Source organism: Onychostruthus taczanowskii, unplaced genomic scaffold, assembly GCF_017590055.1.
Source record: "Onychostruthus taczanowskii isolate IOZ18803 unplaced genomic scaffold, ASM1759005v1 scaffold49, whole genome shotgun sequence".
Taxonomy (NCBI): domain Eukaryota; kingdom Metazoa; phylum Chordata; class Aves; order Passeriformes; family Passeridae; genus Onychostruthus; species Onychostruthus taczanowskii.
The window spans coordinates 2,982,489-3,009,987 of NW_024502458.1; the positions used below are offsets into that span (position 1 = coordinate 2,982,489).

The window sequence follows — 27,499 nt, forward strand, 5'->3', positions numbered from 1 at the left end:
GCTCTACAGCTTAAGAATGTGTGAAAGTCTCTCATGTTCAGCATTTGTGGCTATGAAGTCAGAGATTAAGGATAATGTCTTTGGGTTTTCAGGTCAATCTATTAATTGACAATGAAGCGGAGAAGGATTACCTTTATGACGTGCTGCGGATGTACCACCAGTAAGATCTAGCTTTATATGTGTTGGTGTGGAATTTTACTAAAATTTTTATATACATTAATATTCACGATTTAAAATAGTCTTTCTATATGCTACTAGAAAAGTAATTGAAATAAGAGGGGTTTAGCCTGTTTAATGAAATCTTGTGGTTTCACAGCATAACCTGCAGGCAAAGAAGGAGCATGTCTGTAATCACTTATAAAGTTACTTTGGTTTTATGACTTGGCAGTTTTTGTAAAAAGTTTAGTGGATTCATATCTGGGGGGGTGTGGCAGGAGGCTCCTGCATGATAAAACTGTTCTTAGGAAACAGGAAGAGAGCATTAATAAAATTCATTCATATTTCCAAATAGTGCTTATTTGTTTGATACAAAGTTTTCTCTGACACTGCTTTTCAAAGATTTTTTGCTAACTTTTCAGATAAAAATTTTGCAACTGTCCTTCACAAAGCTGGAAAAATTTACTCTTGGAATCTGTTTGGTGTGTTTAGTGACTCTGGCTTATTATAACACAACAGTAAAAAATTGGAAAGGTGATAGGCCTATTACCAACCCTTTTGCTGAACTGATTTAAACCACAGTTTCCTCAGACTTGTTTCGTTGCAAATGACATCAGCCTATCATCCATTGTTTTCCAGAGAAGATGAGAATATATTTTCCAGTAATCATAGACAAGTGGCTCTCATAGACATTGTTTCCATTCATATTGTAATTAAAAGCTTCTCAGCTGAGTGAAATGTATATGTTTCCATCTGATGTTTGTAGTTATGGGGGTATTCAGCTGCATATCTTATTCAGTTTCACTCAGGTGTGTCTAATTGCTTTTCCATTCATAAAGACTGTTGTTTGGAAAGCCAGTTGGTTCAGCAGATCTGAATTATTTAAAATCTTCTTGCAGTTACAAAATTAACAATGCATATGGCAACTTTTCTTTAATTTCCACAATTGCAATGACTTGGGCAAAATTTTCTCTATCTCTTTGAATAGATAATGATGATGTATCACTTCCTGGGAATACATTATGAAATATCCCAGGGCAAAAATCTGTGCAATTGCTGTTGGAGTTAGCACTTAATTTCTGCTTCTTTAACAATATTTCCAGAAGTATCTGACCTCTAATCCCATACAGGTATTCCTGATCTGTATTTTCAATGCCCATGTCTCAGAAATATTGCATCCCAGGAAATGTAAATTTAAAGAAAGGGACCAGTAAATAATACAGAAAAAGTTTAACTGAATATTTTATAGGAATAGCTCCACTGAACCTTAGCTATTCCTCCACTCCTGCAGCTGTACAACAAAGCATATTTTGTAGACTATAACCATCTCAGTGCTGACAATTTCTGGGAGACCACTTTGCTGAGCTCTCATGTAAGAGATGTTCACAACAGTTTAACTTCTGTAGATTTTGTGGATTAGTTCATCACCCTTCAAATTTGATTTTGAGCAAAATTGGAACTTAAAGTCTTTGCTCTAGCTGCTGAATATTGTGATTTTTTTTTTTTCCCCCCTGGATTGAAACAATTTGTCAGTCCCCTAAGTTCAGGAAAGGAAGCAGCATGTAGCCTATGTTTACTTACAAGGATCCCTAACTAGTAAGGAAACAAAAATCCATTATGCAGGTATGTCTAATCTGGAAAGTTATTTTGAAATAGTTCCATAAATCTTGTGGGTACTTTGAGAATGAAATTGAAGATGTCATCTGTAAACGTGATGTGCATGATCTTAAAAGATCAAGTAAATGTATAGAAGACTTCACATGTTTGGAAGCAAGTATTCTTTATTTACAGAAGGTTTGCTTTCTCAGGGGCTATTTTGCTTTCATCAAACCAGTATCTACACAAGTATTTCTTTTGGTAGCTCAAAAGGACATGCAAATATTGAAGCCATGTACACAACAACTTATAAAAACGAAGCTTTTTGTTGGTGTGTTGTTTACCTGTGTTTGTTTTGTCACTGTGTTTTTGCAGGTCTATGAATCTCCCAGTGCTTGTGGGGGACCTAAAACTCGTGATTAATGAACCAAGCAGGTTGCCTCTGTTCGATGCAATCCGCCCACTCATCCCATTAAAACACCAGGTGGAATATGATCAGCTTACACCCAAACGATCACGGTAAGACAATGCAGAACAACAACAAAACAATGCAGCTAGCTTAAATAAAAACTTAAATAACCTAAATAAAAAATAGGACATACTCTTTTGAGGTAAATTCAGAGTACAATATTGTTCATCTGTGCAGAGTTGGGCATAGTTATTTTACTTCTGTTGTATTTGGTAGCAGTTCAGCACCTGTACTGTACTTAAATTGTTTGCCAGTTGGTTTAATCTAGTAAAAGCAGGGTAAAGGAGTCAAAACCAATATTTTCTCATTTTTCTGGAATTTAATAATAAAAAAAAATCTTATCACTCTAACACTCTAAAAGCAGTTTCAGTGATTTCAAATGTCTTTTCATGTGAATGATGATGAATTGATGGTTTTAGTTAACACACATCTATCCAAACTTCAGTAAACTTGCGTTTTTATGCCTAAATTATAAAAGAGAAAAATAATGTCTAACTTTCATATGAAACATTATTGAAACAAGGTGTTATGCTGCTGAACACTGAAGTGTTTTCCATTTTTGCAGAAAGCTGAAAGAGGTGAGATTAGATCGACTGAATCCTGAAGGGCTTGGATTAAGTGTAAGAGGTGGAGTGGAATTCAGCTGTGGCCTCTTCATCTCCCAGTTAGTTAAAGGAGGACAGGCAGACAATGCTGGACTTCAGGTAAGAAAATACATGTTAGGTGCTAAGGGTTGTTCTTTAACATTTAGACATTGATTTTGATAAGATGCTCTTTGTTGCTTCTAACAGAATTCCTAAGATATGTAAAGCAATGCCATGGTAAATACCATTATACCAGTGGTGAAACAAGTCATTAAAAATGTTAATTTTGCTGGTTTTAATGATATGTAAACCTTGGGGTTTTTTTCCTTGTTTGGGATATGCTAATTTTTGAAGGTTAAGTGTTTTTCTGGAATGCTTATACTTCATGAGTCCAGTTATATGTAAGCAGACAGAAAGAAAGATTTCTAGACTGTGGAAGAGTGCTTTAAGTTGCTAAGTTCTGATTAAATGTAGAACAGAACATATAAATGCTAAAAGTGTTAATTCCATCTTGCATAGATATCATTTCTGTAATGAAATGTTTACTTGAACTTCATGTATTAATTGTGGGGGTTTTGGTTTATGCAATAAAAGAAAGAACATATTTTTTACTATTCCCAGTGTCCTCTGCACCGCATAGAATTGCACTTTCTGTGGTTGAATTTTGGATACATGAACTTGCCAGTAAGGTTGACAAAAATAATTATGTGTATAAATTGAATTAATGAAGTTTTGGGTGTTTGGTTTCTTTTTGAATGTGGGGAATTCTTTTTGAATTGCTTAGGGAAGAGAGAAGTGAGAAATTGCTGTGCCAAATGTCTGCATCTTTCTATCAGACTTTGAATATGAGAAGGTATATTAAAGGTCTGAATTTCTGACTGGAAAGGATAATATGCCTGGCTACTTTTAATTTGTCCAGTCTGAATATTTGCTGTATCAATGGCTAAGGATTTGGAAAGGATAATATAATATATTTAATATGCCTGGCTACTTCTAATTTGTCCAGTCTGAATATTTGCTGTATCAATGGCTAAGGATTGTGTTTAACACTAGTCTAAAATATATTAGACTAGCATGATTCATTACAGTGTTTAATTAAGCTAGCATGTTTTTGTAGATATGCTTCAGTATTATCTCACAAATCTCTTAGATGAAAAAATAAAAATAAATATCTGTCAACAAGGTGGTTGAAGTTAGGTTTCTGTGTTTGTGTCACTCATGCTGAAAGCTTTCTAAAATTTAAACTGTTCCTCTTTCTGTTTGCATGCTTGTGCATTCCCTTCTGTTTGTGCATTCATACTTATATATCCCATCCAGAATCACCTTTGAATTAATTCCGTCTTCTGTCAGCCTGCTCTGCACAGGTGCAGGACTGGCATGCATGACAGGTGCATCCAGGGGGATGCTTTAGAAACTCCTTGGAACAAAACCACAAGTCCTGTGGTTAGAACTGAGAGGGTGTTATAGCTCAGCACAAATCTTGTGCTCCGTGTGTTGTCAGTCTAATTTTAGCATGGAATTTGCCAGTGGGCAAATGCAGAAAAGGACATTGATGCACCCTCTCAGTTTGCACTACAGAAGTTCATTTACCTCATCTTCTTCTGCGTTACACAGCAAGAATGGGAAGTGTAGACAAGGGAGTTGTTCCCGGGCTGTGGTGAGCTCAATAGGAGAGATTCCCTCTGCTTCCTTCCTCAAAGATCAAGACCAGTCACTTATATGGCTTTTGTAAACATCTTCTGGAAAATATTGAAAGGTGCTAATGATGCTGATCAGTAAAGAACTTACTAGCCACTGCCTTAAATTGCCATTCTAATACATTGATGTTAATGCTCTGTTGCAGCTCTGCTTCTCTGGTTGTTTCAGACTAATGTTTTGACACAATCGCTAGATAAGGAGTGATGTTCAGCTGTTGTGCTCTAACTAGGATGTTGGTTTTCCTGCTTTCTCTGTAGACAAAAAGGCCACATGGCTTTCTGTGACCAAGGTCATTGTTGGACATGTTGGTGACAGTGGGGGGGATTGTAAAGGATCTTTGGGCTGGAGCGTGCAAACTGTTGTAACTGAGAACATTGTTAGGGTTTAGCTGACAAAGTAGGAACAATAAGGGGAAAGAATGCTTGAGACTGATTCTGAATTTGTTAGGGTTAGATTATATGAATTCATATGGGCAGATGGTGTGTTGCAGCTCCTGTAACTGCCTGGCTTCTGGTTTTTGATATGTGGTATTAAAGCTCAGCCTAAAGTGCCTGAATAATAGGTGGCACTAGGCACTTTCTGAACCTCACTGAATAACAAGACCTGACAGGCAGCCCATTGTTCTAAATTGCTGTCTCTCAGTGGAGCCAAATGCTTCTGAAATTTCACCCACCTGATTTATTTAACAAAATCTCTACACATTTTCAATCCCCCAAAAATGCTGTCTGAGAAAGGTGTAATGATTTTCTATTATACCATCAGTTTTACGTCCTGCTGCTTTTAAAATTTCCAGTTCAAATTGTGTGTTTTCTCCTTGAGGTAGTTTCCAAATTACAGTAAAATAACGAAATAACAATGAAGGTTCTCTGTGGCACTTGTAGGTTTGACTACTTTGACCACGACTTCTCTAAAAGGCACAAGTGTTTTGTCCTTCCATTAAGAAATGGACTTCATCTCTCCCCCCCACACTGCTTTTTGATACTTGTGTGTGAGGATTCTGCTGAATACAAAGAGATTGGTGTGAATGATGAAAGTGGAAGCAGCATACAAAATGGGAAATTTGAAACAGTTGATGTTATTATATGAAGCCCTTCAATTTCCTAGAAGCACTAAATATTATATTTCTCATGTTAAAAGTCAGAAATAATAGGCATTTTACTTGAGAAAAGTTAGGTTTGCATCTTTTTTCTAAAAAGTCTGTCATCTCCCTGTTAGATAGGGAAAGGGGAAACTGTGATATAATACCAAAATAATTGTTCTACTCTGCTCAGTCCCGCAGACTTTTATCTCTACAGCTCTGATTCATTAGCTTGGTATACAGTGATACCTGTACAAAAGTAACAAAATACATGAAAACAGCTATTAGATACCATTCCAGTATTAGACACCATTGTTCAGGAAAAGCTGTTCAAATATCCTAAAGAGAAGCAGTTTGCTGTATGCCTATACATCTCCTTTACTTCAGCCTAGATTGGGTTATTTGTACAGCAGCCTCAGTCATTATCTGTCAGTGATACAAATGTCATTAGGCTGAGTGAAGAGTGTTGAGTTTCAGAAATAAGATGGCAGTCTAGTAAAGGAGAGTGTTAAATATATCTGTATGGGAAAAGCTCATTCCCATACTGGAGGGAAAATAAATATGCTCTTGTGTGCATTGACAATTTTGCAAGTGCCTCTTGGGGAGATGAGAACAGATTTGACTCAGTGAATGCTGACATCCTCAGAACAACGTGAATTCTGCTGGTACAGAAGCCCCAGGATGGCACTGTCATTTGCAGCCCTAAAACTGGAGATTTCTGTGTGTTAAGGCGTTGCAGCCCATAACAGCATGATAGGTTACTCTTTTAAAGAATCAGGTTTGTGCAAACCCAAGCTCCATGCTCTGTTACAGTCTGCATGATGTGGAAGATGTGAGTAAAGGGGGGATCTTGAACTAAAAGAAAACCAAACAAAGAGCCCACCCTCCCCCTTTGCCACATATGTAAAATCAACAGAAAATGAATAGGGTGGATGGACATGGGTTTGAATATTTGGCACAAGTTAGTGAGTGACAGCAAAAGCTATCAGGGGTGTAACTACAAAATGCAGACCTCATCTGCTCTTCTTGTCTGATTCTGTGTTTTTACCACAGGTTGTATGTCCAAAAGCCTTCGTTACTGACCTATTTCTGCTGTTACTAAAGATTATTTTAAAAATCTGACAGTCAAGCTCTTAGGAGTGCAGGCCATTGCCCTGGATGAGATTTTTTTAGATGCCCAGCAGAGGGAGTGGATGTCCCACTGGTCAGGGGCTAGGGACCACAGTCCTATTTTGCCTCTGCGAGTGTGCTCCCTTCTGCAGGACGGTTTTATTTGCTTTTGTTACCTTCTGGTGCTGTGTTGTGTCAGACAAAAATCCTCAGCTTCAGTGGAAAGTGTGACCATGAGCAATGCTGGTATAGTGCACAAGTTAATGTTTTGTGTAGCATTACAGAGCATGAGACACTTCCCAGAAGAATTAGAAAAGCTTGTGAAAGAAATAAAGAAGATACATTTATGGGGTTTTTTGCTTGTGCTTTTTTTTTTTTTTTTTTTTTGATTCACCAGATCACAGTAGGAAGATCATTCAAGGCATTATTGCAATATGAAAAAAGGCAGAACGTGATAGCATGCCTAATGTCCTGTCACCCAATGTCATGTCCCTGTGTGTGTTAAAGTCTGTAGAATACAGGCTATATTGAGGAATTTCTACTTCCAATTTCACTCAGTCCTCTCATGTAAAATGAAAGCACAGAGCCTCTCATAAAGTAATTGAAGATTTTTTTTTTTAAACGACCTTGATAATGCATTCCACCTAAATTTTGTTGAATAAAAGTATAGTTTCTTTAGCTTTGCTGAAACTTGAAATCAACCTAATGCAGATACCAACATGGAAACCTTTAAGCCTAAAGTGAAATTTGGAAGCTTGACACTTGAGTCTTTAAATGGAACATTTTAGGCAATCATTAACTAGGGATAATGCTGCCATGAAACCAGACACATTTAAGTTTCACTGACTGAGAACAAAACCCCATGCAGTTAGTGTTAATGAGAAGAGTTTCATCAAATATATTTTACATAACAAACATTTACAATAGTTCAGAGGAAATGCTACTAGAAAGGACCCAAAGTATTTGTCTTTGTCCATGTGGAGATCAGAGGTATAAGATGATACCGTTGATGGTTTGTTAAGGTAATTTCATGGTAATTGATTGTATATTTTACTGTGCAGTGGATTGATCTGCATTGATAATGGAAGGAATCATTCACTAATTTTCATACAGCCACATCATGTGGTTCACATCAAGTAAAAGTCTTTGCTTATGGTGCTTCAGCCAGGACCTGGCATTTTTCATTGTAATCTTGAGCTGATAATAAGGCACTGCCTTAAATGAAGTAGGCAGTGTCTTCATCACTGATTCCTTCTCAGCCTAGCTGGGTAGGAGGATCATTGGGCAGAGTTCATAAAAACTTGGAAAATTGTCTCTAATCATCATAGCATATCAAATTTGGATTTATATTAGAGGAAGAGAAACTTTTTGGTTGTACTTTGATAAATAAGATTTGAAATTTTGCAGAAGTGGCTGAAGCACCTTGTCTGTTCTACACTGCTGAATTGAATACTGACAGGGAATGTCCTTGGGATGCTGTCATTGGATTGCTAATAAATGTTAGCAGGGTCCCCAAACAAAGACAAAGAGGTAAAATCCCTTAAAATAATGCATTTTCTCAGTCTAAGATCAGGCACAATAAGACTAAGTATAGTTTCCTATTGATCAAATGTATTAAGGAAGCTATTTCAGAAAACATATGGCAAAAGCAAACTTTAACTTCTGAAGTATAGAAGAAGAAAATAATTCCAAAATTATTTGAATTAAAACAGACTCTTGTTTTTAAGGTAATCTGTGGAGTGCAAATCTGATGTATAGTGGACAGTATTTATAAAATTGTTATTTGGCCATTAATTTGCTCTTTTGGTGTTTGGTATTAATTCAAAGCAAATACAGGTAAGTCTGATCTGACGTTACCTGAGATTCAGAAAGTATTCATGAATCGACATTATCTAACCTTTGCAACAAAATGATTGCCAGATTGTATTCAATCTTAAAAACTTCTATAATTATTAATTCACAATTACATTTTTTTTCTCACTTCTGTTTGTGAGGTTGGGGATGAGATAGTGCGCATAAATGGATATTCCATTTCGTCATGCACACACGAAGAAGTCATCAACCTCATTCGTACAAAGAAAGTCGTGTCCATAAAAGTTAGACGTAAGTAACACAAAAAATCACCTCTATCACCAATGATTGCTATTAAGGGATGCTTGTGGTCTGCAGAAACCTAACAAAGTATTTTTCTTTTTCAGATATTGGCATGATACCTGTCAAAAGGTAATGGCTTTTCATTTGAAAATAGGTTATTAATTTTCACACAGCCTCTTCTATCCAAAGAATCTGTGTTTAATTATGAAAATGTGTGAATGCTGATTAAAATGTCACATCCTTTTTGATGAACAGGCAGATGTCTTGCTTGATGAATCTGATATTATACCAGTTGCCTACTTAAATGAACCAATTTCTATTTCCTCATTTGTCACAGATATCTCCTGGAAATTTAATTATCAATGCACCTAGTTTAGCAGAGAGCTCCACTGTTTCTTTGTGCATGTAGCATTTGATGATGGCTTCAGAGTTTAGAAAAATTTAAAATGGTTTTGGTTTTCTGATTTTTTTTGAAAAGCTGAATCTTTAGGTAGAATGTTTGAGAAGTGTTAATGACAGGAAGTGTTGGTCTGCATAGACATTTGTTAAGATGTTTGAGTGGTTACAGTTTGTTTTACAGTCTTCCTCTGAGTTTCCTGAAATTGTTCCACCTGGGAGGCCTTTATCAATTTTATATTCAACCTTTACTAGCCCAAATAATTGTACTCTTGTTTAATGTTCTGTTTAAATTGCTGGAAAATAAACCAAATGTGAATAGTATCCAAAGAAAGTTGTGGATGCAAAACAGAAGGCTTTGTTCCAAAGTAGCTTCTGGAACACATTGACATTTATTTTGTCTCATTATTTGAAATTATTTTTTCCTTTCAGTTCACCAGATGAACCCCTTAAATGGCAATATGTGGATCAGTTTGTGTCAGAGTCTGGGGTAAGAGATCAATATTTTGTTAAATGTCTTCTGGGCAATCTGTAATGGTTCTGAAACACTTTCTCCTCTGACCTTATCACAGAAGCTATTGTATGCATTACTATAATGCACTATCTTGTTGAAAGTATTCTGTGAGGAATATCTTTTGTGATATGAAATTATTCTAGAGCTATTAGGTAAGGAAAGGGCAGGAGACAAATGAAATAGCTTTTACTCATTAATTGCTTCTTCATTTTGCTTGAGCGTATTAACTTCCCAGGCTCTACTGTATAAATCTTTATCAGATTATTTGGCCTATTTTAGGTGTATTAGTGGAGGAATTACAACTTTGAATGCAAGTGACTTCTAAGGGTTGCAGAAGTGAAAAGAAACACCACAATTATATTAACTTCCCAGGCTTAGCTCTACTGTATAAATCTTTATCAGATTATTTGGCCTATTTTAGGTGTATTAGTGGAGGAATTACAACTTTGAATGCAAGTGACTTCTAAGGGTTGCAGAAGTGAAAAGAAACACCACAATTACTGTTCTTTTGCATTCAGGAAGAAAGACTTACTTAAATAGTGAGCCTTATGTATTTCTCCAGCCCTTTTTTCAGGGAACAATAATCTAAATTATTATTTTTCCGTATCACTTTCCTCTAATTTTCCTCCACTCTTTTCTGAAGACAAAATTTGACTATTTAAGTAATCTTCTGCAAACAGATAAGTTCAGTCTTTCACCTCAGCTATGCAGCTCCACTGAAATTACCTCACATTCATTTCCAGCAGGACCTTGGAGCCTTGAATAGGACCTTGAATCTTATCTTAATGCTGGCTGGGATTCATGCTGGCTACATGAAATTTTATAGTAGTCTTGATACAAATTCAAGACAGAATTAACATCTGCAGCATTGTTTAATCCCTCTACAGGAAGGAAAGGGCAGTGTTGCTGGACTTGCTTCTTCTGGAGGGAGAGACAGTAAAGAGAAGAAAGTCTTCATTAGCTTGATTGGTACAAAAGGTATGGGATGCAGGTGGGTATATGTTTTTTTTATTTAATGTCACTGATTTTTAAAGGAGACACTCAAGGCAGTTATGCCCATCCTTTTTGGATATGTTGTCAGGAAAATAAAGATCCATGCTGGATCAGGAAGGCAAACTGTAACAGCAGGATATCTGAGGCACATGTTACAGATTTTTAGGCAAAGCATAAGTACCTGTGTTAAAAGTTCTGTCATGAAGAAAAAAACTTTAAAATTTAAAAATAAGAGCAGACTGAAAGTGCCTTAATACAACTTGTCATGGAATTGGTTCTTTTAAATGCTTTTGCATTTTTAAATACTTAAAAGTGCTGCTCAGTGATATAGCAAATTCCAGCACTGTCCACCGCCAGGTTTGCCCTCTGCCTTCTCTGACCCTTTTCAGAACTAAAACACCATCACAAAGCTACATCCAGCTCCTAAAATTAATCTTGAATTTGCAAGGCTTTTTAGAAATATGATTCTGGGATTCTTGGACTCCTGTTGTTGCAATACTTATGGAGGTTTTCGAGTAGAAGGGATATCATAGGATTTATTATATATTTAGAAATATATAGTTCTAATTGTCAGGCCTTTATTCTCCTTTAATTTGGAGGATGTAAAGGGGTTTTTTTAATTATTTACAAACCTTGAGGAGCGGCTCAGCATCACTTGTTGAATATATAATCTACAAAAGTAGTTTCTGTATCTAGGCCCAGTTTAGATGGCAGCTTAAAGTTCCTGAGCTAGATTTTGGCCTCTGGATGAAACATCCTTCTTGCTCCTAATAAATAATCCTAACAAAATAACAGTATTTTATACATACAGGATCTTGCAGTTCAGTGAATAATTAGTAATTCTTCATTGTGTTAGTTGCTCACTTTCAAATATCATTGGTGCCCCAATCCTTTAGACAGTGTAGGTCAGCATACCTAAAAGTTTCAGCATGTAAGGCAAAATACAGAAGCTTGACTATTTTTCTTTTAAACCAGTTCTGTGGGGTAGAGAATAGGAAAATAGGATGATAAACCATTGTGTGAGTACTGGTAAGTTTTGGTGTTTGTTTCAGAATTGGCTAATACCATAAATATTCTTTAGGCAAAAAAAAAATTATGAAGAAACAACTAAAATTAATCACTCTATAACACTGTATTCCTCATAAATATTATTTTATAAATATTATCCAATTAATGTTTGGGATTTTTTACATTTCCAGTATTTCCAGTGGTCCAACACAAAAGCCAGGCATTTTTATCAGCAATGTTAAGCCAGGTTCTCTTTCAGCAGAGGTGGGCTTGGAGGTAAGTTTGTCACCTTCCAAGGTAGGTACCAGAAGGAATTCTTGTTTTGTATTGAAAACTCCAGGGATTCCTGGGAGTTTTTCTCCCCATGGGAAAGAAATATCTGGTGATTACATTTCAAACAAAGCTAGTTTTCTGAAATTTGAAGAACATGACTGACCTGAGTCAGACCAACACTCTTTCAAGCTGAGGATTTGATCCCAAGCAGTGGCAATAGCAGATCCCAGTGTAGGAGTATGTGCAAGCCAGACCAGTTTCCAGTCTGTTCCCCTTGCACAGTACCCATGATTGTTGTGTGAGGGGTGTTAGAGAGCACATCTCTTTCTGTTTTCATTGAATATATGTACTAACTTAGCATCTGTACTAAAATTTGCATTAATTCCTTTAGGTTGGTGATCAGATTGTTGAGGTGAATGGAGTGGACTTTTCTAACGTGGATCATAAAGAGGTAAAAGCAAGTCTTCTTAATTCCCTGGATTTGTAGTTGTCAGCTTATTAAACATCTGTCCTGTCCAAAAAAGTATGTTTTAATACTTGGCTACTGACTCAAGGCTTTGGGTATTGAACATGGCATTTTGGATATTTGCATACCTACCACTCTATTTAGTTCTGGAAATTCCAGCCTTGGTAACTAGCATTATGCTGGCCTTTTATCACTTCTTTCACACTGATTTTTGTTTTGTTTTAATTTGCAGGCTGTCAGAGTGCTCAAGAGTAGCCGTACTTTGACTATCTCTGTGGTAGCAGGCGCTGTAAGTAGTATATTTGTAAAAGCAGAACATTTGCAAGCAGAAAATTGCTGTGTAAGTAAATAAATGGTAAAAATAAATGGATAAAAACAAAACCTGTGTTTCTGTACAAGATCTATACCTCTGTCAAACCAGGACAGTTTTGAGTGGTGTGTTATTCTTTCATACCATACCAAGTATTGTCAAATAAACATGGTTGTGGGCCAATGCAAAATCATTTTCTTGACAAGGGATGGAAGTTAACTTCATTGTAATGGTCTCTCATGTTTGAGAGGTTCTGTTCTAATAGATATCTGCTTCTGCTGAAACCTGAGAGGTGAATTGGATTGGAAACAAATAATTTTTAATCCTGAATAGCTGATGCCTTAGTTTTATTCCAAATTACTTCCTTTTGTAACTGTTTATCTGATCCCATTAGTGTATTGACACACAGAAAATTGCTCAATTTTTCATTTCCACAGTTCTGTGCAACAGAACTATAAGCCTTTGGGGTCTAATCTAAAGCCAGCTGAAATTAATTAAATCCTCCCTCTGACTTCAGTGTGACTTAAAATAAATTTTTTAATGTTTTTATTGCTTTAATCCTTCTTATAGACAGTGTGTAGTTGTATACAAGAAGATAATCAAGTTCCATAGACTAATCAAAGACAGTGTTTTCTAATTGCCGTGCAACTAATTAAATAGGGGAAAAAAAGATTTAAGAAGTCACTTCAGCTACTTCCTAAGGGCTCATGTATGCTGTGTAGCTACATTAAGGAATTAGTAGTTTATTTGATCTACTCTTATGGTAACAAAAGATGAAGTGGTCCAAAGGCACTGTAGAGATTTTTTAAACAAATACTCTGGGCTAGCTGATTAAGGTCCAGGAATTCAACATCCTAAGGGCTTAGTTTCAACTCCCAGTTATGTTAACAACTTTAAAAATATGAGTTCTACCTCAGCATGCATCACTGGGGTGATATCCTTAAAATGGCAAATTGTTGCTATGGAACTCCTCGGTTCCTCACTCCTTCACCTTGCATCATCTCTCAATAGACATCTTTGACTGGAGAACAGATAGCATAAGAAAACAGTTTCCCTATTGTGGTGCAAAGACATTCCTCAATGCCTGGTTTTGTTCAAGATGTCTACTTGGGTCTTTAGAGATAGGAAAAATCCTACATTCCTAATTAACATGGGATTTTAATTTCGGAAATGAAAATTAGATTAATGTTATCAAAGTGTTCTACCTATAGGAGTATGGAAATATCTTTCTTGAACAGGAAATAGTGTCTTAATTGTAAAGCAAATGAAACAAGAACCAACTGAAGCATATAAACTGAACAAACTGAAATACATAAACTGTACAGTGTTTTGGGGATGTACATGTCCTGTATTTGGGTTCCTGAATGATAACACATTTCTGCAGCAGCCAGGCATAAGAGCATTAAAATAAAGTAACTATGTAGTTGTCTTCACATTGGGAATCATTCAGTGTTCTGTTCTCTGGCATTTCATTGCTCAGTGAGATTTCAAGCAAGTATAATGTGAATTTTTTTCTGGATGACACACTGAGCATGTGTTTGTGATCCCTGTGGTATTGTTGTTGACTTCAGTAGTTGCAAACCTTGTCTGAGGTGTTTGGTACATAGTAACTGAGAGGCTGAAACTAGAATAGCTCCTTGGAGTAAGCAGTCAGGTCTTTGAGGATCTTCCAGGGTGTGTTCCTCAGGAAGAGCAATGTGAGGAAATGGCAGATACGCTGTGGATGCTGACAGTCTGGTCAGAGAGGAAGTCAAATAAACTTCCTCAAGCTCCTCCAGAATAACACCTGGGAAAGTTTATTTGACTTTCTCTCTGTCCAGACTGTCAGCATCCACAGATGTGCTACTATGTAATTGGGTTTGAATTATCTCCTAGAAGAACTGCATTCATTAGATATTTTCCCAACTGATGGGGGTGGTGGTTCTGATTGCAGGGCAAGGAGCTGTTCATGACTGAAGAAGAAAGGCAAAGAGAAGCACGTCTCCGTGAGCAGGAACGCCAGGAGTTAATGCATCAGAAGCGGCTTGCACTGGAGACCAACAAAATCATCAAAGAGCAGCAAGAGAAAGAGAGATTGTGAGAACTCTCTATAGGACAGCCTGAAAAATTTAGCTTGGATTTGGACAGGACATGGCAGACAGGATCACATAAATATTTCTGTGATATTTCTCACAGAAGTGAGATGATTCTCAACTTGGATTAACTTTGTTTTGGTTTTGCAGAGGCTCTGTTCATAAAATGTTTGTCCTATGATGCTCTTGATATTCTGGGCTTTCAAAGCTCATATCATTCAAAGCCATCTTGAGCAGAAGGGTCACTCTGCTCCCTGACTGTCATACCCCAATGATTCAGTGTGATAGTCATTATTTTCCTGATGCTATTCACTCATGCTTTATTTTTAGCAAGACAGTTAGAAATTTTATACTCGTACAAAAACACAGTATAGTATTGCCTCAGAAGACTTAACTTAAAGAATTAAGTAGATTATATGCCCTTATTATCCAGATGGTCAGGAATGTTCTCAAGGTTCCTAGGAAACCATAGTGAACCTTTGGTGTCTTAAAGATGACTTTTAAAACAGGGTATTTTCCCCCAATACAAATGTATTATTTTTAACTTTAACTAACTATATGCTGATACACTTTGCTAAGGTTCTTACTCAGAAAATACTATTTTTATCATGTTGTCCTAATTCCACTTACTATAGAAGAAAGCTGGAGATTTCCCAGAAGGCTGCAGAGGAAGAAGAGAGATATCGAAGAGAAATAGAGCAGTGAGTAAAAACCTTACACAGGCAATGTGCCACCTGGAAAGGGATTCCTTGTGTATTAGATTAGATCTGCTGAAAACATTCTGCATAGTGCTTTCTAATAAAATTGTGTATTATTTCCATTTAGCTAAAGGTAGGATCCAGTACATATCAGTAAGTACACCACAGTTAAAGAATAGGAAACTGATCTGAAAATCAGCACCTGTAAACATTAGGATTATAAGTAAACATGAAGCAATAATAAATTCAGTGTAAAGTTGAAGTTGAGCACTTATTTTAGAAGTATTATTAATATATAGAGAAACTTAAGAAAATTCTATGTCCAGAACTTGTTTACTCTGTTGTCACTGAAACACTACATTTAATTCTAAGAGAAAAAAAAGCAGTACTGGTAAGAAACAGATCAGTACTATATTTTTAACTTAAGCATTCTTTTACATTTGGAAGTTTGAAATAAACCTGTTATCACAGTAATTAACTTCTAAATGATGCCAGGAAATTGCATGAAAATGCAAATTGCAGAGTAACATCTGTTTTGATTCAGCCTTTTAGGGCTAGAACTGACCCTCAAGGCTTTGGATTTGCCCCTTTGACATATTAAGGGGTTTTAATTAATTTAGTTCATTTAAGTCTCTTTTCATGTATCTGTATTAGCTAAAATTTTCTGATAGAAAAAGAGCAGGGATTTCTGAATTTATAAGGTGCATAAAGAAATATATTCCCCAGCTGTCACAAGAGAAAAATCTTCTGGCAGTCCTGCTGTGGGCTCTACAACAGCACATGGATGAATTCTTATGCATTTCCCTTTTCTGATCCCAGGGAGCTGGTAACATCCTGTTCTTTATTTGTGGCCTATATAGAAATTCCTGCAATTGCCAAAAGCTGCTATAAAAGCAGACCATCACAGGTGAAGGATGGTTCTGTTCTCCAAATCTAGATTGCCTGTCTGTTATAATGGATGTTGGATGTCTGCTGTGTTGTTCTGCACTAAGAGCATCTTTACTCACTCACGGAGGGCTCTCATGCCCTGAGGGCTGCTCATTGGAAAGTCTAGCACAGCTTTATACTTCCTTGTATAATTTTTAAGTGTTGCTCAGGCATTTTTAAGCTTTTCCATATCACAATCAAAACTGTTAAGTTGGTGTCGATCTGGTGGGTGAGGAAGAGGGAGAATGGTAGTAGAGGAACCTAGGTGAAGTCTAAAGCTGAGATTTGATGAGCAGGTGTGGCAGGCTAAAATATTATATTTTTCTGTATTAATTGTTTGTGAGTATCATGCCTTGCCTTCTTCTAAGAATCCTTCCTGCAGGAGTTCCTTGTATAAAGTCACTGTGCCCTTTTTTGGTATCTCACATATGAAAAAATTTTGTACGTGCCTAAATGGCAAATGTCCCTAACTATGTACTGCAAGTTACATTGTAACTCCAACTTTTTAAAACTAAAATTAAATGAAAAAAAATTTTGTCCATTGTTCCCTGACAATGCCTCTATATTTAAATAGTGAGCTCAGCTACAGATTTAAGAGTGTTTTGACTCCATGTGAATATTTTTTCAATTTACTTTAGCTAATTTAGAGATGCAAAAGATAATCCAAATATAAATAGCATCATATATATCTAAGACCTGGTAAATTTTGGCACCATATTACTAGTTCAAGGCAAGGTATAGTCAAGAATAGATCTTGGATCATTTAAGACAACATATATGAAGCTACATGTTGTTAGGTTATTCAGCACTTCTGCTGCGACATACTTGGTATTTGCTGAATTTTTGTTTGAAACGCCTTTTTTTTTCTCTGATCAAGGTTCCATACTAGGTAATTTACTTCTTTTGCATGCTCTTTTCCTGAGTTGTGACACTCTCTGCACCACCCACATTCTCTGTCTGTACCTGTCTATTTTTCTCCTCTCTTTTTTAATTTTTCCCTTTTTTTCCTAGAATGCAGAATTTCATATAGTTTCCATTTCAATGGTATTTTTACGGCAACCTAGAACTATGTGTTTAGGAGGCAATCATCAAAATAGATTTAAAGATAGAGGAGTCACATATTTTTTAGGTATAATTTGCCATTGTGACACCTGATTTAGGTGTATGATAGATATTCTGTCCCTCAGTGTTCCAAGTTTTTCTAATAAGTAATTCCCATCCTAAAATGAAAAATTGCTAAATGAGAGATTTTTTTTTTTTACTTGATTTAAGGCGAGTATCAGTACTATAGTGAGTGACTCATGGCTTAGTATCTGTGCAGGTATTTATATAATAGGCCTTAGAATTATAAATATTAAATGAGACTATCTTATGCTGTATTTTCAAAATTATCTTAGTAGCTTAGTAAGTGAAACAAATTGATGAAAGGAATTCAGTTATGAAGAAGAAGCAGTTTATTATGTTTTATATTCAGGAGAAAAAACAGATATGCAGAAAAATTATAATGGTAATGAATATATAGTGATGATGTTGGTTTTGTACTCAGAATGTCTAATTGCATTTGCTTCCTCTAGGATAACAGCAGAAGAAGAGAAATTTAAAAAGGAGTGGGAAGAAGATTGGGGTCCTAAAGAACCACCCAAGTCTCTAAAAACTGTAACTGCAGAAGTGCACTCTGCCCCTCGTTCCAAACACAAAAGTAAGTAATTGATGTCAAATTGCCTCCTTCTGTTTGTCTCAGACACATCACTGAGCTCTATGGAATATACCACTACTTTGTCTCCAAGTTAAGCTAGCTATGAATTGATTATTTTCAGAAGGCTGGAGACATATGATAAATCTATTAAATAACTCTTACTTAACAGGTACCTATCTTACAAAATTTACATCCATTCCAATAGTCACTGTTTTCAACAATCAGCAGCAGGAAAAATAAAAATAATAAGGTTTACTAAGAAATGGTATGAAGCATCAACCTTGGAAATTTGCTGCATTGTTTTGCATGTTGTTTCTGTTCAGTGTTTACCTGTCAACCTTTTCACAGTTTGACTTGGAAGGGATCTTAAAGATTACTTTGTTCCAACCCCCTGCCATGGGTAGGGACACCTTCCACTAGATCAGGCTGCTCAGAGCCCCATCCAACCTGGCCTTGAACACTGCCAGGCATAGGACATCCACCACCTACCCTGGGAAATCTGTTCCAGTGCCTTACAGTAAAGAATTTCTTCCTGGATCTATCCACTTTTAGTTTAAAGCCTTTCTCCTGTGTCCTGTCACTACATGCCCTTTTAAAAAGTTACTTTGCAGTTTTCTGGTGGTCCCTTTCACGTACAGAAAGACTGACCTAAGGTCTTCCAACAGCCTTCTCTTCTCCAGGCTGAGCAGCCTTAACTCCCTCAGCCTTTCTGCATAGCAGAGGTGCTCCAGCCCTCTGATAATCTTCATGACCCTCTGCTGGACCTATTCAACAGGTCCACATCCATCTTACATTAGGAGCCCCAGAGCTGGATGCAGCACTCCAGGAGGGGTCTCATGGAAGCAGAGCAGAGGGGCAGAACTGCCTCCCTTGCCCTGCTGCCCATGCTGCTCTTGATGCAGTCCAGAACGCTGCTGGCTTTCTGACTTACTTTCCAAAGGGAATTAAGAGAGTTGGAACTTAGCTGGTAGTTAAGAAGCTAAATTGGAAGCTGCAAATTGTATGTGGAGAGTGTACTAAAATTGTATTGTACAAAGAAAAATGTGGAAAGCTCTTGTTGCATAATTTATAGGAGACCTGGGCTGATTCCTAACCTGATATTATTTTATCATATTATTTTGTGTGTGACTGGGGAAGTCTGCTGATGGTTCTGTTACAGGAAAAGCCAACAAACTCCTCAGGCTTCCCTTCACCACATAGCAGACCAGTTGTCCACATGTAGATTCTAACAGCTCTTCAGGAGTGGAGGAGGTTGGAGATTGTTTTAAGTAGGGCCTTTTTTTTAACAATTCTTTAGAAAAACATCCCATCACTAACTACATTTTTTTTTTTTGTTTCACGGAAACTTCTAGTCACACATTACTGCTCTCTTTTTCACTTCATGGGAACCCCCAGTTACTGTCACTTCTGTCCCCTCACCCCTTTCCTCCTTTGTTTCTCTAGAAGATTTAAAGGGAGTTGAACATGACCCACTTGAAACAGATGACATGGATGAAGTGAACATGAAGCAGGACAAACAGGTTTGCCACTCAGCTCTGACTTCCTATCCTGATTCAGATTCTTCCTGTGTCTCACCTCCTCCTGACAGTCAGTCTTGACATTCAGCTGACCATTTAGTTTTCCTAGGGCAATATGCATGGTCCTTTAGTAAATGATGAAAGATTTTGACACTGCTGCTGTCACTGCATCTAAAGATACCTTGATATGAAATCTAACAACTCTACAGAAATGTGGACTATATTGAGCACTCTGTGTTAGCAGTGTTTCTTATATGAAGTTATGGTAATACACTCTTTTGTATGTTTTTACTTAGTGATATATTTTATAATATTATGCACTTGGCTTGAAATATTTTGTCCTGGGAAATGGAGCTTTTCATGTCTCCTCAAAAGCCATGTTCTGCCACAAGCTTGAATGAGTTTGCACACTTGTTTAATTTTCACAAGGCTTGCTAAAACTACTCTAAAATAGGGGTCTGACTATAGAAATCTTAGCAATGTACATGCCTGTGTTGTTCTGTATGAAGATTACTTGTTGCATTTTCTTTGTTTGGCATAAAATGTGTATCATTAAAATAAGGGATGCCTATGACTAAATGTTCTAGAACCACTTATCAATAATTTAGCCAAGAACTTTTAAGTAATATCAAACTTCTGGTGTTGCGCCTTCAAATAAATTTTAATCAGTTACATGTATCAGCGTTGATTGGTCTGAGTATGAGCCATGAGTATGGCTTTTCTTCAAAAAATAATTTTTCCTTTGCCTTTTGTAGCTTTTGGATGGTTTTATCGGTATGAAGGGAAATTTCCCACAATTCGTAAGGTACAAAGTTTGAAATGTGAATTTGTTTGCTGTGTGTGTTTGAATTGGAATTCCTCTTTTTTTTGTCTCTGTTACTAGTAAACATTCTTTATAGTCAAATGTTCCTTCTTTTAACATGTGCACAAATTAAGATGCCTTTGGGATGCATGTGTCTAGGACTTTGTCGTTTTGAGTCCTTCAGGCTCTGGGTTCTGCCATGTGCAGAAGGAATTGTACAACAATACTTCGCAGGTGTTCATTACAGGTGGGCAGTGCATGTCCTCATGTTCTCCAAAAGTCCTCAATCATGTGTATATAAAAACAGTAGAGACAAAAATTATCCGGTTATACCCTTCCAAATCTCCCTGTAAAAGGAGTGCTGAAGGCAAAAGGCTTTTAGGCATGCACATATGAACAAAAACAAAAAAAAAGTTAACAATATTTAAGCTGATAGAATATTTCTGTATAGAATACTGCTGAAGTATTGCAATTTCAATTTATGAGAGTTTCAAATAATATTTTATACTTGCTGTTGCTTCCTTCTCTTTATTTATTGCAATGTATATTAGCCATATTATAGGGGGATTGCTGTTGTGTTGTGTGCTTTAGTGGTGGGTTTTTGGTAATTAACTGTGGTAAAAGTGCCATGAAGATTTTGTGTGTGTATCTGGCAAGAACTCAAGGTTTCAGAGGAGGTCAGGATTGTTTCTGACAGATGAAGTATTTGTGACACTCTTTAGGACTATTGCTTTGACCTTCTGTGTGCCCAGGATATACCTGTTCCCCTTAAAAGAGATCAGGAGAAGATGGTGCATTCCAATAGCTTTTTGTACTGCTAGTGACTCTAAATCATCATGGATCTGTAACCTGTGTGAAAGCCAGGGCAGTTAGGATTTTTATCTGAAAATTATACATGCTTACTGTGGAAACTCTTCACACAAAGAGGGTAAATTTTGTGTTGCTGCTTACAACTATAGTTCAGAGAATGCCCAAATACCTCTTCATATACTAATGGTCTTAACACAATTCCTGTTGAACTTTACCACACTGTGTGCACTGGAAACTTGACAAGTTTTATTTTTAATCATTTGCTTTTGGTAGTAATGAATTTTTATCCTACTCCCCATTGTTAATGATTTTTTGTTTGTTTTAAAAACAAAATTTCACTCTGTACTAAAAATGTCTATAATAGGAAGTAAACTGAATCCATGGGGAAAATTGTAGGAAAGGATGAATCATCCTGTTGTATCTGGATGCTGGGAGTTCAGCTAAGACAGCCAGATATATGTTCATGTTCTAGAAGACTTGGGCTTTTGTACTGCTTAGAGTGCCTTTGAATTTGGTGGTTCTTCAAATGTTGATACCTAGCAAGTTGACCTGCCTGATGTTACATCTAGCAGACAGTATTAAATGTATCTTTGAATTTTTAAGAGGATGATATTGGCAATTGTTGTTAAGGTGAAAACTAATTAGCCCTGAATAAAGTAGACCACAGAATTAGGTTTATGTTAAAACATAAGTGTGAAAAGCTAGATTTTTTTAGTTAAGCTTTATCTCCAATGTTTTTGGGGTTCCTTTTCCCCCTGCTCCCCTCCCTAAAACACCACCACCATGTAACCATGAGGCAATAGACCACATCCCACTGAACTCAGCAGTAAAAGTTCCAGTTAACTGCTTGACTGGGGGAATTGGCTTCTGTAGCTGCCAGGGAAAATGTCTGTTCTCCAAGGCTTTGTTATCAATATTAGTGTGCAAAAGGTGAAAGGAAGACAAATAATGCTATTTAATGTGAAGCACTTTGTGGTGGTTTTGGGAATTCAAAGCAAGAAAAGTCAATAACTGATGATGATGATGAGAAGAACAAAATCAAACCTGAAGCACAGCCTTTCTGGCTGGGACAGTAATTGTCAATAAATGCCCACCTGTTCCTCTGTTTTACTTTTCATAAATGAAAGGAGAACATGGTATTTCCAAAATGAACAAAGTCCTACCTGTGCAAAGGTGAAAGGGTAGCAGAAAATGTGACATCACTAAGGAAGAAATAAGGAGCAGTGTGTGTTTTGAAGACAACAAGAACAGAGGCTTCCAAAAGACTATGTAGCTTTTCCCCTTGTTTGTATCCTACATCTAAAATCTTAGAGTCACTTTGTGCTGTATTATTTAACTCATCTGAGCAGATTCTACTCAGTGCTTGTAGGAGCTACATGGTCTTTGTGATGCAGTGTTCCTTCTTGGAAGCAACTCAGTTTCTGCACTGATCTAAACCTTTCCTTTATAATTCCTTATTTTAGTTTTATTAGAGGATGCAATGCTTATTTTAGGGCATATGCATGAAGCTGTTGTGTGCATGGACTACGAACATCTGCATGTACATGAGCATCTGTCACCTGAAAGTAATCATTCATATATTTGTACATAAATGCCAAAGCAGAGAGATGGAAAATCAAGACCCCATGAAAACTGTTTAAATATTCAGTTTTGTAATGGGCCTGTGTGCCCTAAAGTTGTAACTTTGCAGAGGAACAAAAAAGTTGAATTCTCTGATCTCATCCAGCTTATGTTAGGGGGGCACAAGACCTCCAAAGTTCGACTTTCCTGCAAATTGCTGGGTAAATGAACTTTGGATTTTCTTTTAAAAAACTGTCTCCATACTTGCATAGACTGTAATTAATTTTTCAAGGCAGACACTCATGTAACAAGATCAAAGTTTGTGGTGGTTTTACCTGATGTAAACATTTTTGTCACAAAACCTTCCCAGAAAGGGAAAGAACGAAAGAAATCAAAAAGTGATAGTTTTTGTGAACAGAAGAAGAATAAAAAGGAAATGGAGTTTGAGCAAAAACTTGCCAAGGAGAAAGAAGGAATGCTGGAGAGAGAAAAGCAATTAAAAATAAATCGTCTTGTACAAGAGGTATGTTGTGATTTATCAAGTGCAAAGCTATAGTGAAAGAAAATTAGATGGATTTTTAGTGGAATTATTTTAGCAGGACACTTGTTTAATTATTTCAGAGATAATGAAATTTTAAAAACTGTTTTACTGCAAAATTCTGTTGCCACATTTTCTTATTTCTAGTCAGCTTTTGTCTAAATGAGGATATCTCTGCAGTTGTGTCCATGTGTAATGATTAATTTACTGAAAAACAGCAAAATAGGGAATCCTTTAAAGTATTATTATTATTTTGAAAATTATCTTAGGTGACATTTCATACTTTTGAAATATATTTGTCTTATGACCATATGTATAACCTTTTCTAATGCACCAATATTATGATCAAGGTATCTGAGACAGAACGAGAAGACCTGGAAGAATCAGAAAAGGTGCAGCACTGGGTGGAAAGACTTTGTCAAACACGGTTAGAACAGATCTCCTCTGTGGAGAATGAGTCTCCTGAGGTAAAATTCTAGCTTTTCCATATATTGCATGATCTCTACATGAAGGAAAGTTGTCTCCTAAAAGCAACAGGTTTTACCAGTGAAAAAATCTGTCTTTGTCTTTCCCCCCACAGTCCTTTCTAAGAGGGGGGGGGAAATGTCAATAATTGATGACTTACAATCTATAGAATTTGCTTTTCCTATAGTTTATGAGAATTTAAACATTATTTTAATGAACTGATTGTATATTGTCCTTTATAACTCTATTATCACCACTAAATTAACAGGTTTTTTATTGCATCATGAAATATTTGGGCTAGGTGGGACATGCTGCCAGTAACAAAAGCTAGATCCAGCTATATTTATTAGTATCATGTGAACACAAGATCATTGATGATGAGCTCTTGCAATCTTCCTTGTATTGTGTGAAATAAAGGAACAGGGTAAGAAAATTACAAAAAGATACGAAACTCACAAGGAATAGGGTTTGGGCTTGTGCTTTAAGTAGTCCCCTTTAATCAGGGAGCTGCAGAAAGTGATTGTTCCTGAGAGCCTGATGGTTCTAGATGTGTGGTGAGGCTTTCCCACCATCCTGTTGCTCTGGCTGTCTTCCAAGGAAAGCCACTTCCAGGAGGAATGCTGCAATCTGCTGAGCTCCCATGGGATCCCCGAGAAACTGCAACCACAAAAGGGTCCTTGGGGAATGCTCTCACATGCTTTTCCGCCAGGTCAGCGTGGAGCAGCTCTGAAAAAAGCAGCTGATCTTTTGTTCCTCATGGCCCTAGGCTCAGATCCATGTGGTTTTTCAGTGCAGGTCTTTAGTGGAATGATTATGCAGAGGTTTTCTCTCACTATCCAAACTTGGCAGACTGTGTTTTGCTAGAACTTTGCCCCCCTTTGTAAAGTAAGAAGGAACATTACAAACACTGTTGTATTTTCAGAGCTCAACCTGGATTTAAGACCAGCACTCTGTTGTGTTTGTTCCATCAGTTTTTCCATTACGTTATATATAATTGCTCTACTACAATTTTTCTACAAACCTGCCCAAGCAGTTAAAACATGTAGAACACAAAATCTGAGTGCCCCTTAGGAGTAAATGCAGCTGAAGGATATTCGGGTGCTACAGGTTGGAACTGTTTCTTGGGAACAAGAGCAGTCAAGATCTCCTCTGTCAAAGAAATAGCAATTTTTCAGCACAAAGAGGTGAGCATGTTAGATAAGAAGAATGTGAGAAGTGTTATCCACTTGAGGGACATGTTGCCATGTTAGACTAAGATGAATGTGTCTGCCAGACAGCTTATCTATGTAAGGTTTCCTCAGCTGGGTCTACAAAATATCAAAATGAATTTTCTCAGATAGTCCAGTTGGACCACTGATAGAAGAAATGTTAGCAACTCCAACAGCATATGTAGACTCCAACCTCACAGACATCCTTATTTTTTTGGATGAGCTGCTCATTGCATTCTGAAGTTGTTTAGTACCCCAATAGATCTGGTGTGGATTAATATAAATTATAAGATCTCAAGCCCCTTGTGGATTAACATAAATTAAAAAATCTCAAGCCCCTTGAGGTTTTGAATTTAACAGCACACTAAATTTTTGTTTTGATAGCTGCTCAAGCTTAGTTTCCTTTCTTGTACTAATGTGTGGTTATGTTTACAAAACTTTAACCCCTTTTCCTTTTTTAACAGCAAAGAATCTCAAGGGCTGTCTTTGATTATTTTCCTTCAAATAATCACCTTTGTGAGGAGTAATTCTTGCTTTCTCCTCATAAGAGCCAGAGAAGCAAAAGTTGTGTTATCTTGGTTTGTCCTGTGATTTTGCCTTCTGAAAACTTCATGCCACTGGGGTTTTGTGGGGTTTCTTTTGTCGGCCCCCTTACGCAAGTAGCTGCTGTCACACCACTCCCGTTTTTCTTCTTTTCAAACTGGAATCCCAAGGAGTGCTTTTGAAAGGCTTTCAGAGATGAAAAGGTTTATGTATATCCTGTGTGGGAGAAGCGAAGATGTTCCTGTGGAGGAGCAGTTGGGTTGAGTGGTTTTCTAGGGCTGCCCATTCTTCGGAAGCGTTGAGGCAGGTTTCTGCTCTGTTACCCGTAGCCAGCGAGCGGACGTCCTTCTGCCTCTCCCCCCGTCGCCTCGATGCGGCGCTTTGCCGGGGGCCTGCAGCTGCACACCACAGATCTCGATGACATCAACTTAGATGAAGTTGACAAACCCAAACAGCGCGCGCCGCCGCCTCCGCCGCCACTGCCTCCCCCCACGGTTACCCCAGCACCACCAGCTCATCCACCTCCTGCCTCAAATGCTCCACGAGGTCCAGCCCTGTTGGTAACACCAGCTTCCCAGGTGACCTCGGGATCTGTTTGGATGCATGCTCCTTTATCATTCCCCTGCGTGCCTCCCTGCCCCGATCCATCACCATCTTTGTCCACTGGGCCTACCCTTCTGCCTCTTTCAATGTTAAAAGAGGGAATGGGGTGGATTCTTCATTTTTTTCAGTAGTGAATGCAGGCCAGAGGTAGTTTCATTTTCACATTTTTTAAATGTAAATCAGGAGAAGTTTGCTCTCCTGGTTGCATACCTTGTAACCCTATTACCTGCAGATGTACTAAGCAGAATGTATCAGTTAAAAGAAAAAGATTGTTTGGACTTGAGTGATTAAAGACTTTAAAAAAACAAAAAAAGGCAATCACAGGCAGCAGATTATTTCATTGTTAAATTTGAGAAAAGTATCCTTGCAGTGAAAATTACTTGTAGAAGTGCTTGAAATGTGGCATCAAATTGCTTTGCTAGGTGAGGAGTGGACAGAGGAGATTAGCTTAGAGTCAGAAGGTCAAACTTTTAAAAGGTAAAAACTGTGTAAAACAAAAAGGCAAGAGCTGGTAACTTGGTTTGACTTTTTGCTCTTTGAGAAAACACCGATTTTCTCCTTATTGCAATCTGATTTCAAAAGAGGATCAAATAAAAGAAATCTTGTGCCAAATCTTGCTTTAGGAAAGAAATGGCAGCTGACTCATCATAATTCCCTTTGCTAAGCACTGTAGTGAGAATTATGTACTTGTTCTTTTGGCAAAAGCTGCTTACTTGTTTCAAGCAGCAGAAGAGGATCCCATATGGTCACGTCTTTCTGCACAGTTTTCTGCATGGGTTGACTGACTGTACTGTTGGGTTTTGGGAGTTTTGCATGTTTACTAAATAGTCTTTGTATTTGCATGATTCTCTTTGGGTGGTGAAGGATATGCAAATTTATTCCTTTTTGGTGGAAACTGGCAGATTCTCTTTCTGTGAATAATTGCCCCAATGTGACCCATGAATCTCTTGTAAACTTACATGGACCTGATAGTGTTTGATCTATGTGGTTCATGGATCCACACATTTGGAGTGCCAAGAATGTGCTAGATCTACTGAAATGGAAATATCATATGTTGTTATGGATAGCAGGTTTCCCAAGTTATTTGCAAAATAAAAATGATGTGAAATGACAAAAGTGTACAAAATACTTGTGTTGAGAGGAGAAATACACTCTTCTACAGAGAACAGAGACTATTCAGCTAGAAGGAGTAATATGGGAACTGCCATACTTATCTGACCCCAAATCAATATAATCTAATACCTGTTTCTGGCAGTTTGTCACTGCTAGCTGTGTTAGGGAAAATAAATTAATAATTAAGAAAAATATGTTAGGT

At 37.2% G+C, this 27,499-nt stretch overlaps 1 protein-coding gene across 1 annotated transcript in view; it reads left to right on the forward strand.

Annotated features, from left to right (window-relative positions):
* USH1C (USH1 protein network component harmonin) overlaps nucleotides 1-27,499 on the forward strand; it is a 47,039-nt gene that overhangs the window by 3,759 nt on the left and 15,781 nt on the right. The window contains exons 2-17 of the mRNA XM_041414969.1: nucleotides 93-160; nucleotides 2,128-2,271; nucleotides 2,787-2,925; nucleotides 8,686-8,794; nucleotides 8,890-8,914; nucleotides 9,614-9,671; nucleotides 10,583-10,686; nucleotides 11,888-11,972; nucleotides 12,361-12,420; nucleotides 12,668-12,724; nucleotides 14,679-14,821; nucleotides 15,453-15,518; nucleotides 18,017-18,141; nucleotides 20,411-20,460; nucleotides 23,198-23,350; nucleotides 23,716-23,832. Coding sequence (XP_041270903.1) covers nucleotides 93-160; nucleotides 2,128-2,271; nucleotides 2,787-2,925; nucleotides 8,686-8,794; nucleotides 8,890-8,914; nucleotides 9,614-9,671; nucleotides 10,583-10,686; nucleotides 11,888-11,972; nucleotides 12,361-12,420; nucleotides 12,668-12,724; nucleotides 14,679-14,821; nucleotides 15,453-15,518; nucleotides 18,017-18,141; nucleotides 20,411-20,460; nucleotides 23,198-23,350; nucleotides 23,716-23,832 — 1,503 coding nt within the window. The remainder of the gene's footprint in view (nucleotides 1-92; nucleotides 161-2,127; nucleotides 2,272-2,786; nucleotides 2,926-8,685; nucleotides 8,795-8,889; nucleotides 8,915-9,613; nucleotides 9,672-10,582; nucleotides 10,687-11,887; nucleotides 11,973-12,360; nucleotides 12,421-12,667; nucleotides 12,725-14,678; nucleotides 14,822-15,452; nucleotides 15,519-18,016; nucleotides 18,142-20,410; nucleotides 20,461-23,197; nucleotides 23,351-23,715; nucleotides 23,833-27,499) is intronic.